The sequence below is a fragment of the Pundamilia nyererei genome, unplaced genomic scaffold (genome assembly GCF_000239375.1).
Source record: "Pundamilia nyererei isolate P.nyererei 1_Seehausen unplaced genomic scaffold, PunNye1.0 scaffold00319, whole genome shotgun sequence".
Taxonomy (NCBI): domain Eukaryota; kingdom Metazoa; phylum Chordata; class Actinopteri; order Cichliformes; family Cichlidae; genus Pundamilia; species Pundamilia nyererei.
The window spans coordinates 152,446-167,440 of NW_005187720.1; the positions used below are offsets into that span (position 1 = coordinate 152,446).

Sequence of the window (14,995 nt, forward strand, 5' to 3'; positions counted from 1 at the left end):
ATTGAGCGTATGAGGGGAAACATCAGAGAGAGGCCTGCTCAAAATGAGACCCTTGAGCGACAGTTGGACGACATCACGGAACGGATCACTGCAGCTGTGAGGTCTCAGGATCAAAAGAACGACAACACCATGGAACAGAAGTTTGATACCATCATGGGGAGGCGCGCGGCTCTCCAACGGGAGATCGAGAGACCAGCATCAGAGTGTTAAAGACCAGCCTGAAAATTCTCCTGGGCTGCTCGCATGGAAATTTACAAAATCAATATCGAAATTGCGAACCCCCATCACGGCGCCAGCTGCAGGCCCAAGGCTGGAGCTGAACTATCACTCCCTGATAACGACTGTGTTACGGCTATTCTTCCCATCCCATGCAAGGCCACCTGGATTGGCTGGAGGACTGTTTACTTAGCCTGATAGGGCGAAGGACACTGTCTCAGCTGAACTATGGACACGCACACACACACACTTACACTGATAAGCACTCACTCATCCCCCTTCCCTTTCCAACGCCTTCGATGCTTACCTGCCCCATGATGTAGACGTCGGGTCAGCTGGCGGCACAGTCGAAAGATTGCAGCAGTTCCCAGATCAGATGTACACACTGTGTTTATTGTGTTATGATATCCCCTACCCAACCCTGTGGCTTGTCATGTCTTTCACTATGTGGTGATGTGTTCATTCTTATGCTCTTTTTTTTGTGCAGAGGAGTTTTTTTGTTTCCTGTTCTCGTGCTGTCCTGCCATGGAAGCACAGCATGAGTGGGGGTCTCTTTTTTTCCTCTTGTACCATCCCTTTGTTGTGTACATTTCAGTGTTTTTCCTTCTGTAACGCTGCCAATCTCCGACTTGTAACCCCATGTGATGTCTGTGTTATGTGTGTAATGTCGGGGGGGGGGGGGGTCCCATTTTCGCTGCAGGGCAACCTGCTTGCGACAAATAAAGCTTGATGATACTGATACTGATACTTCAGCTCTTGGGGGAGGCGGACGCCTCTCTCTCCCTTGTCTTTCCTGCTTAGCTCCTATGTCCTTGTCTAGTCTCGTCTAACTCTAACCCTCAGAGATCCTTTCAGTCTCGTTCTTGTTCTCTAAAAAGTTAAGAAGAATTATAACTGTTGATTTGATCAACTGGTCCCTGAGTGCAGTTGACACTCTCTTCTCTACGAGGAGCCTGGGTTCGAGAGAGCCCCAGTGGAGGGACATTCCCTGCTGGATACACGATGGATGGGTAGCAGAAGTGGCGCGTCGTGTGGCTGGCGGGTCTGTCTATCGAGGACATTGAAGACATCTACCTATTCAGAACCATGACAACGGGGTTCTTGCTGATCTGAGCTGGTTTGGCCCTAGCTTATCAGCGGCAGCTGGACGCTTGAAGACCAATGCCGACGAGAACAACAACAAATTCTCCCCTGATAGCGACAACGAGACTCCCTAACTCTCTCACCAGTTCCCTCCAGGCCACCTGCGTAGGCTGCAGACTGTTGATCTTCGCTTAATTGGGTGAAAGGACACTTCCTCAGGCTGAACGCAAGCCACACATCCTCACACGCACGCACACGGACAAAAAGGCCATGTCTACACTAATACGTTTTGATCTTTTTCTCTCTGTTTTGGCCTCCCGTCCACACTGAGATGGCGTTTTTGGTCAAGGAAAACTGAGCTTTTTGAAAATGCTCTCCAAAGCAGATACGTTTGAAAAACGCAGCTTTTGCGTTGTGGTGTGGACTGTGAAAATGGAGGCTTTGTAAAACCATGATACATTTTAGTCATGTGATGCAGTCATGTGACCAATTCAACTAAGGTGGTGGACAGCATTTTGTTTGCTGTCAGTTTTGACAGACCTATTAAAGGTTAATATCAGTCTGTACATGCTCCAGATAGCTTTTCTTCCAATTCTTTAATTCTCACTCGTTTTTGCAACTTTGCACTCTCATATTACTCGCTGCAACAACTCCACCTCATTGTCAGTCCATTTAAAAAATTTGGTGCTTTTCCTTCACATTTTGCCGCGACGTTTCAAAGAGCCGCAAAGTAAAAAAACAGCAGACAGAAATGAGGGAGGTTGAATTGTGTTACTTTACGTGCATGTACAGTACTGGAACGTAAGCGTTTTTGGCTGTTTCAATGTGGACGAACAACTCTTTGAAAATGATAGTGTGGACACGGAGCAGTTTTAGACGAAGGTAGTCAAACTTAGGGGATCGAACTACCAGAAGGCAACATTGCAGACATCGAGGACAGCTACAAGTACCTGGGGATCCCACAGGCAAATGGGAACCATGAAGAGGCCGCTAGGAAAGCTGCAACCACCAAGTACCTGCAGAGCGTCGGGCAAGTCCTGAGGACTATCAACACCTACGCCCTACCTGTGATCAGGTACCCTGCTGGGATAATAAGCTGGCCAAAGGAGGAGATAGAAGCCACTGACATCAAGACAAGAAAGCTCCTGACCATGCACGGAGGGTTTCACCCCAAGTCCAGCACCCTGAGGCTGTACACTAAGTGGAAGGAAGGAGGTTGGGGACCGTTGAATGTCAGCACCTCAAATGGTAAATGGCCTGTATTTATATAGCGCTTTTCTAGTCCCTAAGGACCCCAAAGCGCTTTACATATCCAGTCATCCACCCATTCACACACACATTCACACACTGGTGATGGCAGCTACATTGTAGCCACAGCCACCCTGGGGCGCACTGACAGAGGCGAGGCTGCCGGACACTGGCGCCACCGGGCCCTCTGACCACCACCAGTAGGCACCACCAGTGAAGTGTCTTGCCCAAGGACACAACGACAGACTGTCCGAGCCGGGGCTCGAACCGGCAACCTTCCGATTACAAGGCGAACTCCTAACTCTTGAGCCACGATCGTGCTGGGTCTGGTGTCAGTTACCTCAGGCAGCAGAAACGTGAGAACAAAGAGGAGCAAGAGGAGGCACCATCATGGAAGGACGGGCCCCTGCACGGTATGTACCACCAGCAGGTAGAGTAAGTGACTGATATCCAGAAATCCTACCAGTGGCTGGACAAAGCTGGACTGAAAGACAGCACAGAGGCACTAATCATGGCAGCACAAGAACAAGCTCTGAGATCCACAGAGGCTGGAGTCTATCACACCAGGTGCAGGTTGTGTAAAGATGCCCCTGAGACAATCCAGCCATATCCTTCATATTCATGTTATTTTAAATGGCTGAATTTGTGTTAGTACAAGTTGCTTACTGAGGATTTTTTGTGTGTTCCTGGTTGTGGTTTTATCTGCTCAGTGACTGTCGATAAAAACTGTGCTGCGTCTGGTACAGTACATTTTGTCATTTGGGATTTTAATGTTTGACCTTTGACTCATTGTATTGACTTTGAGTACTCCGGGAGAGTAGAAATGCGCTATATAAGAATCAGTCCATTTACCATTTTACCATTTACTTGTCAGTTACATTTGCATCAGTATAATTTGCTTACTGATGATGTGTTTTTATGTTCCTCTTTGTGATTGGACCTCAACAAAGTTAAAGTAGAAAATGATATCAAGGTGTAACAGTTTAACTAGAATTTTTAAACTCTGATTTCAGGTTCTACTTGGAGCTCGAGCCTTTGTCCAGAGCAGCAGAACCCGAGGCTGCTGTGCGTTCAGGAGTCAGGTGACCTCAGGCTCCACCCCCTCTCGCACCGATTTTCATCACAGATGTTTTTTTTATCAAAGTGAAATCTGGAAACCACACATCTGTATTTTTCTGACACGTGTGAGCTGCTCCAGATGTTGTCAGTCATATCACGTCTCTCTTCTCCAGATGTTGTGCCAGCTGCTTTACTCCTGCCTGTGTCTGCTCTCTGCTGCCTCCTGCTCCCTGGTCAGTGCCACTGGTCTGTCTCAGGGTCCCCTCTGCCTCTACAACGACTCCTCTGGTCCCACCTGGGGGGTCCCGCTGCAGCCCCTCCCAGGCCGGTGAGACACACTCACACAGATGTTCTGAACTGGTTTTAGTGGTTTCCTGTCTCTCTGTCCTCAGACACTCGGAGTAATGTCAAAGATGTTTTCTTTGTAGCCTCGGACAGATGTTTCCTTGTACTCTTGGGCAGATATTTTCCTGTCTCCTTAGACACTCGGGATACCTGTTCAACAGGACTCTGTGGTCTGGGGTCTGCTTGGAGCCCAGCTCGGTGGTCCAGTGGAACTTGGTCCTGTTCAGTGTGATGGGGACTGTGAGCGGACTGCAGACGGTCCTCTGTGGGGCCAACATCCTGAACTCCATACTTGGCCTGATTCTGGGCCGGGGCCTCTCCCACAGTAAGGTCTGTGGGAGAACACACCTTTGGACCATGTATTTATAATGTCTGCTCCAGATTTAGCAGTTTATTCATGTCGCACGTGTGTGTGTGTGTGTTTCTATGTTTCAGATCAGTCCAGTTTCAGTTTGACGTGAGTTCGATCCTGGGAGCTCCAACTGTGATACACAGAATTAAAATTAAGTCTTTCACTGATGCACTTTAGATAATCAATAGCATGAAGATCAATAACTTGAAATACCTCGACCTTACGCAGGATTGCAGTACATGTACCTTTTAATAATTATTTATTTATTTTCCTGAATAAAACTATTCAAACATCCAGTTAAGCTAAATAATCAATAATAAAATAATATCCTCGTGCTTAATAAGAGCTTCAACAAATTCAAATGTTTGGTTAAAAAAAAACAACTAAATCATTGATTTTTGTTTTCAAAGTTAAACTCAGATTTTTATTGATTATGTTGTTTACTGATCATTTTTATTAAACTTTTTATTTTTTAAATTAATTTATTTTGATTAGCATTCAGATATCTCAGTGTATACAGAATAAAGATCTACCACAAAGAAAGCACGAGACAAGGCTAATCAACAGTTATTGGCTGAAGCATACGCTTATGCTGTTTGTGTTTTTGTGATAATCCATAAAAACAAATAAAACTAAAAGTGTTGAAGATGTTTTGGTTTTAGTTGCAGAGATAATATCTGCAGATGTCACAGTTCTGATTACACTGATCATTCAGATAAGAACAACACAGCGCAAACAACAGCGCTCTGTATTTATTCATGTGTTTGTGGAGTTTGCAGTGTGATGTTTCGAGGTTATGGTCCATGTGAATGATGGTCCAGTGTGGCGTCTTTGAACCCTGAGCCATCCTGTTCTGTCTCAGTCTGTTTTATCTGCAAGCTTGCAGCACATAAAGCTGAGTTTTCCTCCTGTATTTGGGTGCATTATGACTCCAACTCCAACCTGTCTGGGGGTTTTGCAGGACTGTGTTGCTGACATAAAATTGTGGTTGGTGCTCAGCTTTTTAAACTTGAATGCACCAACAAACACTATTACGCTATTCAGACTCTCGCTCCTCTTTTAAGGACGACCTTGGCCCTGAATGTCAAGGTGACCTCAGATGAAGCAGGGCTCAGACGCACAGCTCCAAGTGAACTCCACTGCATTAATGTGTGAGTGAGCCAGAGGTCACACCCTGACTACGCACGTAGACAAGTACCATACACACACACGTGCGATGGATCATGGCTCAGGTTTCTTTTTTAATCATGTGACAAACAGGAAGTAGAGCCGTGAGGATGAAAGTGGAGTCGGACTCTGGTTCAGCAGCTAAATGCAGCGGCTGTTTCAGAGCCACGTCTGCAGTGTGAAATGCAGACACGAGTGAGGCCCACACTCCCTGTGACGGCAGGCTCTGCTGAGGCAGGTGGGCTGGTTAATGGGTTGTGAGGGTGGAGTTAAAATGGGGTTGTCTTCCTGATCTGACTGTAGGTGGTGTGTTTGAGGTCAGGGTCAGTCCAGTTACGCTTGCCGTCTCAGTGTAACGCCTTGTGTGTGTGTCCACGTGTCTTGTTTCCCCGCTTTGTTCCCATGTTCTCCTTGTGTTCAGCGTCATGTCTCCCAGCCCGTTGTGTCCTTTGTACGTGTTCCGTAGTTTGATCCGTGTCTCGTCTCCCATTGTCACTTCCCTGTTCACTTGTTTAGTCCGAGTGTCTTACTCTGCCTATTTCCTGTTTTATTTTGACAGTCCCGTGCTCCATGTTCGGTGTGTTTAATTTTGCTTCCCCTGTGGAGTCATGTTCATCTGTCAGCTGGTTCCATCGTACCTTTCTGTGTATTTACGCCCTCTGTCTCCCTCTGCTGGTCGTCTGATCATCTGCTAAGCTCCTCGTGTCTCAAATCTATTTCCTAGTGTTCCTGGTTTTCATGTATTTATTTTCCCAGTTTAGGTTTTTGCGATTAGTTTCTCTTTTTCGTGTGTGGTTCATGTTTTCGGCCATAATAAAAGACACGTTTTCTGTTCAGATCAGCACTGTTTCCACGTTTCGTGTGTCTGTCTTTGGGTCCACTACTGTCCACTCCACAGACCATGACATGACAACATGAGCTGAAGCTCAGGAGGGCTCAGAGGGCTGATTGATCAATCATCACACAAGTATTTTTTATTATTTATTTATTTTCTTATTTTGTCTGCTGCCCGTCATGGCCCCCTTGTCAAACCCTGTTGTCATACCCCTTGACACCTTCCCCCATATCTCTGCTCAAAGTGCCAAAACCTCAGCCGGTGAGTGTTTGATTTCTATTTATTCATGTGGTGTTTCTGCTCCCTCCGCACCCTTGCTCTTGAATAACTTTCAAAATATACTGTATATCTAAAACACAAAGCAGGCTGCCTGTGTACGGGAGCTGTCAGGAGGCTGTCATGTTAGTCTGCTCTGCCTGGCATACACACTGTCTTATGAATTCATGAGCATGAAGTAGAAAAATATCTGTAAAACTGTGCGTGTAGCTGTCTGTGTGTACAAGTTTACCTTTGATTATACATTTGCATGTAGGTGGCACGGCTTTGATGACATGTTAAACACAACACTGCAAAAATGAAAATAGGCAGCGATGAGAAATGATCTTTACAAGTCTGTGCAATTTTTAGTTGATATATATACATGCAGCCAGCATGGATTCATGTGCATGATGTGACTTTAACCACATAAAAAGACCCCAATTCACCAGCCAGAGAAGATTCTTAAGTTTCTCAGCTTTTTCATGTAAAGGTTTTGGTCTAATCAGCCCTCAGTCTGTGCTGATTTAACATCGGAGCCCATTTCTCCCTGTCCTTAATCAGGCTCTCATCATGTTTCCTGCACGCCATGAATGATTCACTGTCGGTCAGATCTGAGCACGTGGACAGCCTCTAAAGGACTTGAGCGACCGTGGCTCAGGGGGTTGGGAAGTGCATCTGTAACCGGAAGGACGCCGGTTCAATCCCTGGGCTCTCTGTCCTGGTCGTTGTGTCCTTGGGCAAGACACTTTACCCTACCGCCTACTGGTGTTGGCCAGAGGGGCCGATGGTGCGATATGGCAGCCTCGCCTCTGTCAGTCTGCCCCAGGGCAGCTGTGGCTACAACTGTAGCTGCCTCCACCAGTGTATGAATGTGAGAGTGAATGAATAGTGGCATTGTAAAGTGCTTTGGGTGCCTTGAAAAGCGCTATATCAATCCAATCCATTATTGTTTTCTGTCTAGACGTTCTGTAACATCTTCCAGCCTTTTAAGATGAAATGGGAGCTCGAGAGATGAAGGGGGCATATTATAATATCACAGAAGACCTCTCTGATAAACCTTCGCCATGGTGCTGCTCTGCAGGTCACTGACGGTTGAAGACGAAAGAGCCTGGGTAAAAGAAAGGGGAGAAAGAAAGAGGGAAAGAAAAACAGCGGGGAAGAGGGACGGGGATAAAGGGCAAAAAACAAAAACCAACAAAATAAGCAGACAAAAAATCCATCTATCAATCACCTGGGGTGGCTGTAGCTCAGGTGGCAGAGCAGGTCAGCCACTAATCAGAAGGTCGGTGGTTTGATCCCAGGCTGCATCCTGGCTGCATGCCAAATATCCTTAGGCAAGATACTAACCCCATGTTTGCCTACTGGTGGTGGTCAGAGGGCCCGGTGGCGCCAGTGTCCGGCAGCCTCGCCTCTGTCAGTGCGCCCCAGGGTGGCTGTGGCTACAATGTAGCTGCCATCACCAGTGTGTGAATGTGTGTGTGACTGGGTGGATGACTGAATGTAGTGTAAAGCGCTTTGGGGTCCTTAGGGACTAGAAAAGCGCTGTACAAATGCAGGCCAGGCCATCACCTGTTGAGAATGAAAAAAGAGAAAACAAGCTGAAGAAAAAAAAAAGAGCAACACAATCAACATCATCGCGATGATATATGGGAATATGACAGTAAATACTAAATATTAAACATTATTGTGCAGCACATAAGATCAACAGAACACAGTGTGCTTTGAGGTAGGAGCCAAAAAGGGTGTAGTTTGTGGGTGTGATCACCCGTGTGTACACCTGTGAGCATGGACGCGCTTGTTTTTTTAAAAGGTTCCTTCATGTAATGATCTGCTAGAGGGTGTGGGGGGGCCACAGCCCCGTCCTCCAGGGCGTGAAGCAGGTATGGACGAGATCAAGACTCCAGACATCCAGAGGCCCTCAGAAGGAAGCAGAGGAGCCGAGTCATGTGTCGAGCTCAGAGTTTGAAATCAGCCATTTCCTCTGATTCTTTTGTGTGCAGCCCAGCAGCTCAGAGTGCGTGTGGTCATGTGAACATGTGCTGATTCTGCTTTCCTGCTGAGTGTCACTCTGCTGCAAACAGTGAACACACCTGTTCAGCCAATCACATTAATGCCCTCTGATCTGATATCAGGTCTCCTTCATCAGGATGTGGGACAGGAGGTGTTCATGTTTCCATGGAAACAGCTGTAATGTGCAGCCGTCACCTTAGAGACCAACAGCAGCACTGAGCGCGCTCAGACACCAAATGATTGACTGTAATTCAAACTCTGTTCTCCTGCTCTGTGCTGAAGATTCATCGTCATCAGTAAAACAAAACGAGTTTTATTTGAACCTTTGAGGTTTTCACCGTTCAGCAGAACTCTGTGTGTCTGAGTGTGTGTGTCTGAGTGTGAGTGACGTCTGGGTGTGGGCGAGGCCTCGCTTGCCGCACCTGTCGTAGGTAAATGTAAGTGCGACAGAGCCAAGAACACGGAAGTGACCGTGTGGAGGCTCGCTGCGCTGTTTCCTGATTATTGGAGCTTTGTATTGATTGTTGATGATGACTGGGGGCGCGACCATCCCGCTGATCCCGCTGAAGCTGCTCGCGCTCGGGCTCGTGCTGGCTTCGGGTCTGGCTATGGACTGCAGTTGGAACCAGTCCACCGACCCCAAACAGGTCCCGGATTTCGAGGCTGGCGGAGCGCGGCTGCTGAGCAATGTGATGGAGCTCGATCCCAAGAGTTGTCGGGCGATGTGCTGCGCGCTCCCGGATTGCGACCTGGCTGTGATCGGGTTTCCGACGGACGGACCGACCCACTGCAAGCTGGTGGGCTGTGGGGACGGCCACAACGCCTGCGCACTTCGTCCCAGTAGCCAGTTTGAGGTTTACCGTAAGCTCGTGGCGGAAAAGGCCGACGGAGATGCGCAGGAGGGCGGCCAGGAGGAGAACAACATGCCGCAGGTGCAGCGCTGGGAGCCGCGGAGCAACGGGTCTAACAACAGTAAGAAGCTTTGATTATTGATCGACAGGCAGAGCCGTAATGGAGCTGACAGATCAGGCTGAACATAACTGATCCTTTACCTAATCGATAAATGGCTCATTGATCAGTCTGCAGGGAGAAACCTGATCAGTTTAACTTGATTATTGGTCGTTATTATTATTATTATTATTATTATTATTATTATTATTGATTTCCTCCTTCGTGCTGAAGACTTTCAAAATAAAAGAAACAAAAGAAGGCGGAGTCAGAGCTGACTCAGTAATGACCTCATTCACTGAAACCTTTGAGAATACTGAGCTCATACTTCCTGATCAATAACAGAGTTGGCGTGTGAATCTGTGAAAAGGGAGTCGCTGTGGGCGGCGCATTTGGTGCCTCATTGTTGTTGACCAATGCTGCCCATCCTGCTCTGCTGCATTGTTACCTGCACAGGTGAACTGCAGACACACACCCGTGACCTGTGGCCTCTTTGTGACGCTTCACGCTCTGGTTGATCAGAGACATATTCACACTAATGTCAACAGGAAGCGCCAAACATGGACTGAACCTGAGAGCGTGGACGCTGTGGTCATTATTATAATAATGATAAAAACAAGTGAAATTGATGTCACAGAGAAACTGACCTTTGACCTTTTTAGTCTAACGTGACGGATGAGGCTTTCAGCTGCTCAGTGATTACCTGAAACAGAGAGCTTTATGAGCACAAGGTGAGTGAAGAAGAAACCCGCAGTGCATCATGGGAGCCCCCGGCAGCCTCTCTCGGGTCGAGCACCTCTGAGAGTTAATGATCTGCTCTCATTTGTTTCCTTGTAAATGTGACACCATGCCCTACCTGGAATCCACCTGTGCAGGTATTTTTACAGGCTGTTTGTTCTCCGAGAGGTTGGACCGGTCGGGCTGCTTCACCTGAGAGGAGGCGGAGCCCTCACCTGTTTGTTTGAAGGTGATTTAAACACCTGAGATTTTCATGAGGTTTGGGTTTTTGAGTCCATCTACTGTCCAGTTTATTTTGCTGGCACACCCATAATGCACCTGGTTTTCTGGATTAACTCATTGGTGTTACCTGATACGTCAACACTCCTTTCTTTGTATTTTGGTTGGAAGGTCAGCTGAAGCCATGGCAGCGCCTCCACCGTGGCTCACAGATGGCTGCAGACTCTCAGTGTGGGATCTCCTCATACATACTGATGTGGATCCATCGCTCTGTCACACCTGGTCCTCTTCAGTCCAGTTCTCGTGTCATTTTCAGACCTCAGTCTTTTCTCCTGTGTCCCCTCATGTGGAATGACTTCCTGACAGCCGTCCTTCACTGAGACCTGTCTGATGAGGCTTCAGTGGACACTAGATGATCGTCATTAGTAGATGATACTTTGAGTGTTAGTTTTACACTTTTTAAGTTCTTACTGTGAGGAGGGCGTTTGACAAACATGTGACTGCAGAGTCTGAGCCTCGTCAGGGAAGGTATATTTACCAAACTAATAAGTGTTAAAACGTCTCATTCGTTTAGTTTCCACGACCACTAACTTTGTTAGTGTTCTTTCTTTTTCCAAACATCTAGTTCTTATTTTTATTTTAGTGAGCTATGATGACCGTGACAAAGAGCCTAAAGACAGTTTAAAACTGGTTCTTTGCTCAGGTGTCTGTTATGAGCAGAGACAAAACTGGCTCATCTTTGCATCAGAAGCCTGAGGTCAGAGGTCAACAAACAAACGCACTCCTTCAGGAAGCTGGAGAGCTGTTGCTCAAGAGCACTTTGAAAATTACAGGAAACTGACAGGGTTTGAACTCAGCCAATCAGAGAGCGCCGAAAGATTATCAGTGCTGTTATTGACGGTGTCTCTGTTGTCTCTCTCAGTTCGCTGTCGCTTGCCGATGAAGGTGGGCCCGTGTCGCGCTGCCTTCCCACGCTTCTTCTACAACGTGACGAGCGGGAACTGCAGCGGCTTCGTGTACGGCGGCTGCGAGGCCAACAGAAACCACTTTGAGTCTCAGGAGGAGTGTGAGGCCACCTGTTCCGGGGTCACAGGTAAACTTCCTGTTTATGTTTGTTTAAAGGAACAGTGCCTATTTAAGGACACGGGGGATATAAATTCATCGTTGACTGTGTGGGGATGAGGCGCGCAGGCGGATTTCACCTGCAGGTTGAAGAAAAAAAAACGACACACGCGAGCGTCATTAAAACACAGATCCACGGCACACGTTACAGATCGGATATGAAACCACTCCTTTAAAGTCACAGACTAATGACGTGTTTGATAATCAGTAACCAACGTTTGACTGATCGAGCACACAGACTGTGAGGGTCATTATTAAACCGACTGTGGGGGGGCTCTGGCTGTGACAGCTGTGGGGTCAAAGTTCACAGCACAAATCTTTGTCCTTTCTTAAATTTCCTTCATTAAAATCATTTTTGTCCTCCGTGTTTCTGAATCAAACAACAGCAGCTGAGCGGCTCGCATCTTCTCCCATCTGAGATGATTTGATTGGACAATCAGATCAGGTGACTTTTCCTGTCAGACACTCGATTTTCAGATTATTACGACACTGCTTAAAGGCACCATGATCACAGAGGACACACACACTGTATCAAAGGTGTGTTTACTCACGCAGTAAAAACATTAAAATCTGATCTAAAGAATGTAAAAGGGGCGGGACTAACAGCTGGTTTGTTTAAGGTGGTCTGGTGTTTGTACCTGAGTGAACCAGAACTGGATCAGTTTAACGTTTTTGTTCCAGGTAAACCAGAGAACACCTGGTTTACTTCAACCTGGTTCAAGGTTCAAGGTTCTTTATTTGTCACATGCATAGTTATACAAGTATAACACACAGTGAAATGTAGCCTGACACGCTCCTCGACATGTGGAAAAATTGGGGGGGTGTGTAGAGGAAAAACATTATATATATATATATCCATACATATACTATATACACTGGGTGAATGTGCAGTAGTAGCAGCAAGCAGGTGAATTCTGTACATTAATATGAATAGACATCTGACTATTTTACAGGATAGACAATATAAACATATTTAAAATTAAAGGAATTGAAATGTACATTGTGCCTTGGTTTAGTGTCTGGAAGAGAGTCCTGTCTCAGTCAGTTATAGATGATGTGAGAGGGCGGGTGTGTGTGTTTAGGGCACGGATGGCTTGAGGATAGAAGCTCCTCTTGAGTCTCTCTGTCCTTGCCCGGAAGATGCGGAACCTTCTACCAGATTGCAGAAGTTGGAACAGTTTGTTGCCAGGATGGGACGGGTCCTTCAGTATCTGCGCTGCTCTAGTCCGGCATCTCCCCCCCCTCCTGAAGCGGGGGGAGAGCAATCCTGCAGCAGCGTTCTGCTGTACGGATCACTCTCTGGAGAGCTTTTTGGTCCTTCACACAGCTGTTCCCAAACCACGATGTCATGTTCTGTGTGAGGATGCTCTCCACAGCGCCTGTATACAACCTGCTGGACGATCAGTGGAGTGTGTCCTCTCACCATCAGCTTTCCTTTAAAAGGACAGCTTTGGCTTACCTGTACTCAGCTGATGAGTTTACAAAAGCAGCACTGTAAACCCACATGACAGCATTCATGCCCCCGATTGGTTGAGTGTTCAACTGGAAGGACGGGCATTCTTCATTTAGGTGCTGCACCTGGTTACACCTGTGGAGCACACCTGGTCAAAGTAAACTGTGTGTGTTTTTCCAGGCCCAGTTCTCCCTGATGAGTCCACTCCTGCTCCTCCTCCTGTTAAAGCTCCTCGGATGGCTCCAAATGTTCTGGTTGAATCTGATCCAGAATCTGCTGACTTTGACAAATCTGGTAACGCCACCCCGACTCACCAACCAATCACTGATCAATAACACTGATCATTTATAACACCTGTCACTACTGCAGTACTCCAGTACTACTAGCAGTCCCACTCAAGTTACCTTTGAAAAGTACTTCTTCTAGAGGAAGATGCAGTGCTGCCACCTGCAGGACAACCAGGTTCAAACAGTGCTGCAGTAGGGCTGTGAACAGGAAGTTTTTGTCCCAGTTTTATGAAAAATAAAAAAAATTGCCTTTAAATTTAATTTTAGACAAAAAGTAAAACACAGGTATACAAGTAGACAGGTAGGAACAGGAAGTAAAACTCAGGTCCGAAAACAGGAAGTGACTAACCGCCTTTCTTTCTCCCTCCTGCAGAGGTAACTGCCGAGGGAAATGATATGATATCCTTTTACTCTTTCACAAATATGAAACTTTTACCTGCCTCTCCATATAAGTGACACCTGTGTGGTGTTGTCCAATCAGAGTACTGCGAGGCGAAGCCTGAAACGGGTCCCTGCAGAGCATCGCTGAGGCACTGGTACTACAACCGAGAGACAGGAAACTGTGAGATGTTCATGTACGGAGGCTGCAGAGGAAACAAGAACAACTACCCAACCAGAGAGAGCTGCATGCAGACCTGCACAGGTGAGAGACACATGCACATCAGCTGAGGGTACCTGCACAGGTGAGAGATCCAAGATCCTGACCTGTCGGGCAGGTGGAAGAGCGTTCGCTGACGTGTTTGTCTTCTGCAGTGTCCGTCCTTCCATCCTCTAAGAAATCCGCAGATGAGGACTCCTCAGACAACAAGGGTAAGAAATGAAACGCACCCTTGCTGCAGCATGTCACCTGACTGTGGGTGGAGCTAGAGCACACATGATTAGGTTGATATGGGGACTGCTGCTGGCACGGTGCAGTTGCAATGTGGGTAATGTAGGCAGCAGCTGGAGGAGAGTGTGATTGCGCCCGTGTGTTACAGGGATGTGCACAGAGAAGCCGGACTCCGGGCCCTGCCGTGCCGCCTTCACAATGTTCTACTACGATCTAGACTCCGCCTCCTGCCGGCCCTTCATATATGGCGGTTGCCGTGGCAATTACAACCGGTATGGCAGCGAGGATGAGTGCATGAGTAGCTGCAGTGGAGGTAAAGAGACACCGCCTACATCCATCTTAAAGTGGCCCTCGTCACGGTGAACTCTGACCTCTGACCTCCGCTTTCTCTTTCAGGTCGGCTTGACTTTCATGATAAAGTCCAAAACCACTGGACCGCAGGTGAGTGTGTGTCTGTCTGCCTGTGTGTGTGTGTGTGTCTGCCTGTGTGTGTGTGTCTGCCTGTGTGTGTGTGTCTGCCTGTGCGTGTCTGCCTGTGCGTGTGTGTCTGCCTGTGCGTGTGTTTCTGTGTCTGCGTGTGTGTCTGCCTGTGCGTGTGTTTCTGTGTCTGCGTGTGTGTCTGCGTGTTTCTGTGTCTGCGTGTTTCTGTGTCTGCGTGTTTCTGTCTGCCTGTGCGTGTGTGTGTGCGTGTGTGTGTGTGCGTGTGTTTCTGTATCTGCGTGTGTGTCTTTGTGTCCGCGTGTGTGCGTGTCCGCGTGTGTGCGTGTCCGCGTGTGTGCGTGTTTGTGTGTGTGCGTGTGTGTGTGTGTGTGTGTGTTTGCGTCTG

The 14,995-nt window shown here is 47.4% G+C and overlaps 2 protein-coding genes across 3 annotated transcripts in view; both read left to right on the forward strand.

Annotated features, from left to right (window-relative positions):
- Window positions 1-4,652, forward strand: part of LOC102194024 (transmembrane 4 L6 family member 5) — a 14,534-nt gene extending 9,882 nt beyond the window's left edge. The window contains exons 4-7 of one of the 2 annotated variants that reach the window (XM_005751614.2): window positions 3,561-3,629; window positions 3,780-3,934; window positions 4,089-4,281; window positions 4,387-4,652. In XM_005751614.2, coding sequence (XP_005751671.1) covers window positions 3,561-3,629; window positions 3,780-3,934; window positions 4,089-4,281; window positions 4,387-4,407 — 438 coding nt within the window. In that variant the 3' untranslated portion in view covers window positions 4,408-4,652. Of the gene's footprint in view, window positions 1-3,560; window positions 3,935-4,088; window positions 4,282-4,386 lie in introns of both variants that reach the window. The other variant, XM_005751613.1, reaches the window with a different exon arrangement.
- A 4,111-nt stretch (window positions 4,653-8,763) lies between these two features.
- The window catches only part of spint2 (serine peptidase inhibitor, Kunitz type, 2), an 8,405-nt gene continuing 2,173 nt past the window's right edge, over window positions 8,764-14,995 (forward strand). Inside the window, exons 1-7 of the mRNA XM_005751615.2 lie at window positions 8,764-9,545; window positions 11,401-11,571; window positions 13,234-13,347; window positions 13,822-13,983; window positions 14,094-14,150; window positions 14,318-14,482; window positions 14,566-14,610. Coding sequence (XP_005751672.1) covers window positions 9,101-9,545; window positions 11,401-11,571; window positions 13,234-13,347; window positions 13,822-13,983; window positions 14,094-14,150; window positions 14,318-14,482; window positions 14,566-14,610 — 1,159 coding nt within the window. The 5' untranslated portion in view covers window positions 8,764-9,100. The remainder of the gene's footprint in view (window positions 9,546-11,400; window positions 11,572-13,233; window positions 13,348-13,821; window positions 13,984-14,093; window positions 14,151-14,317; window positions 14,483-14,565; window positions 14,611-14,995) is intronic.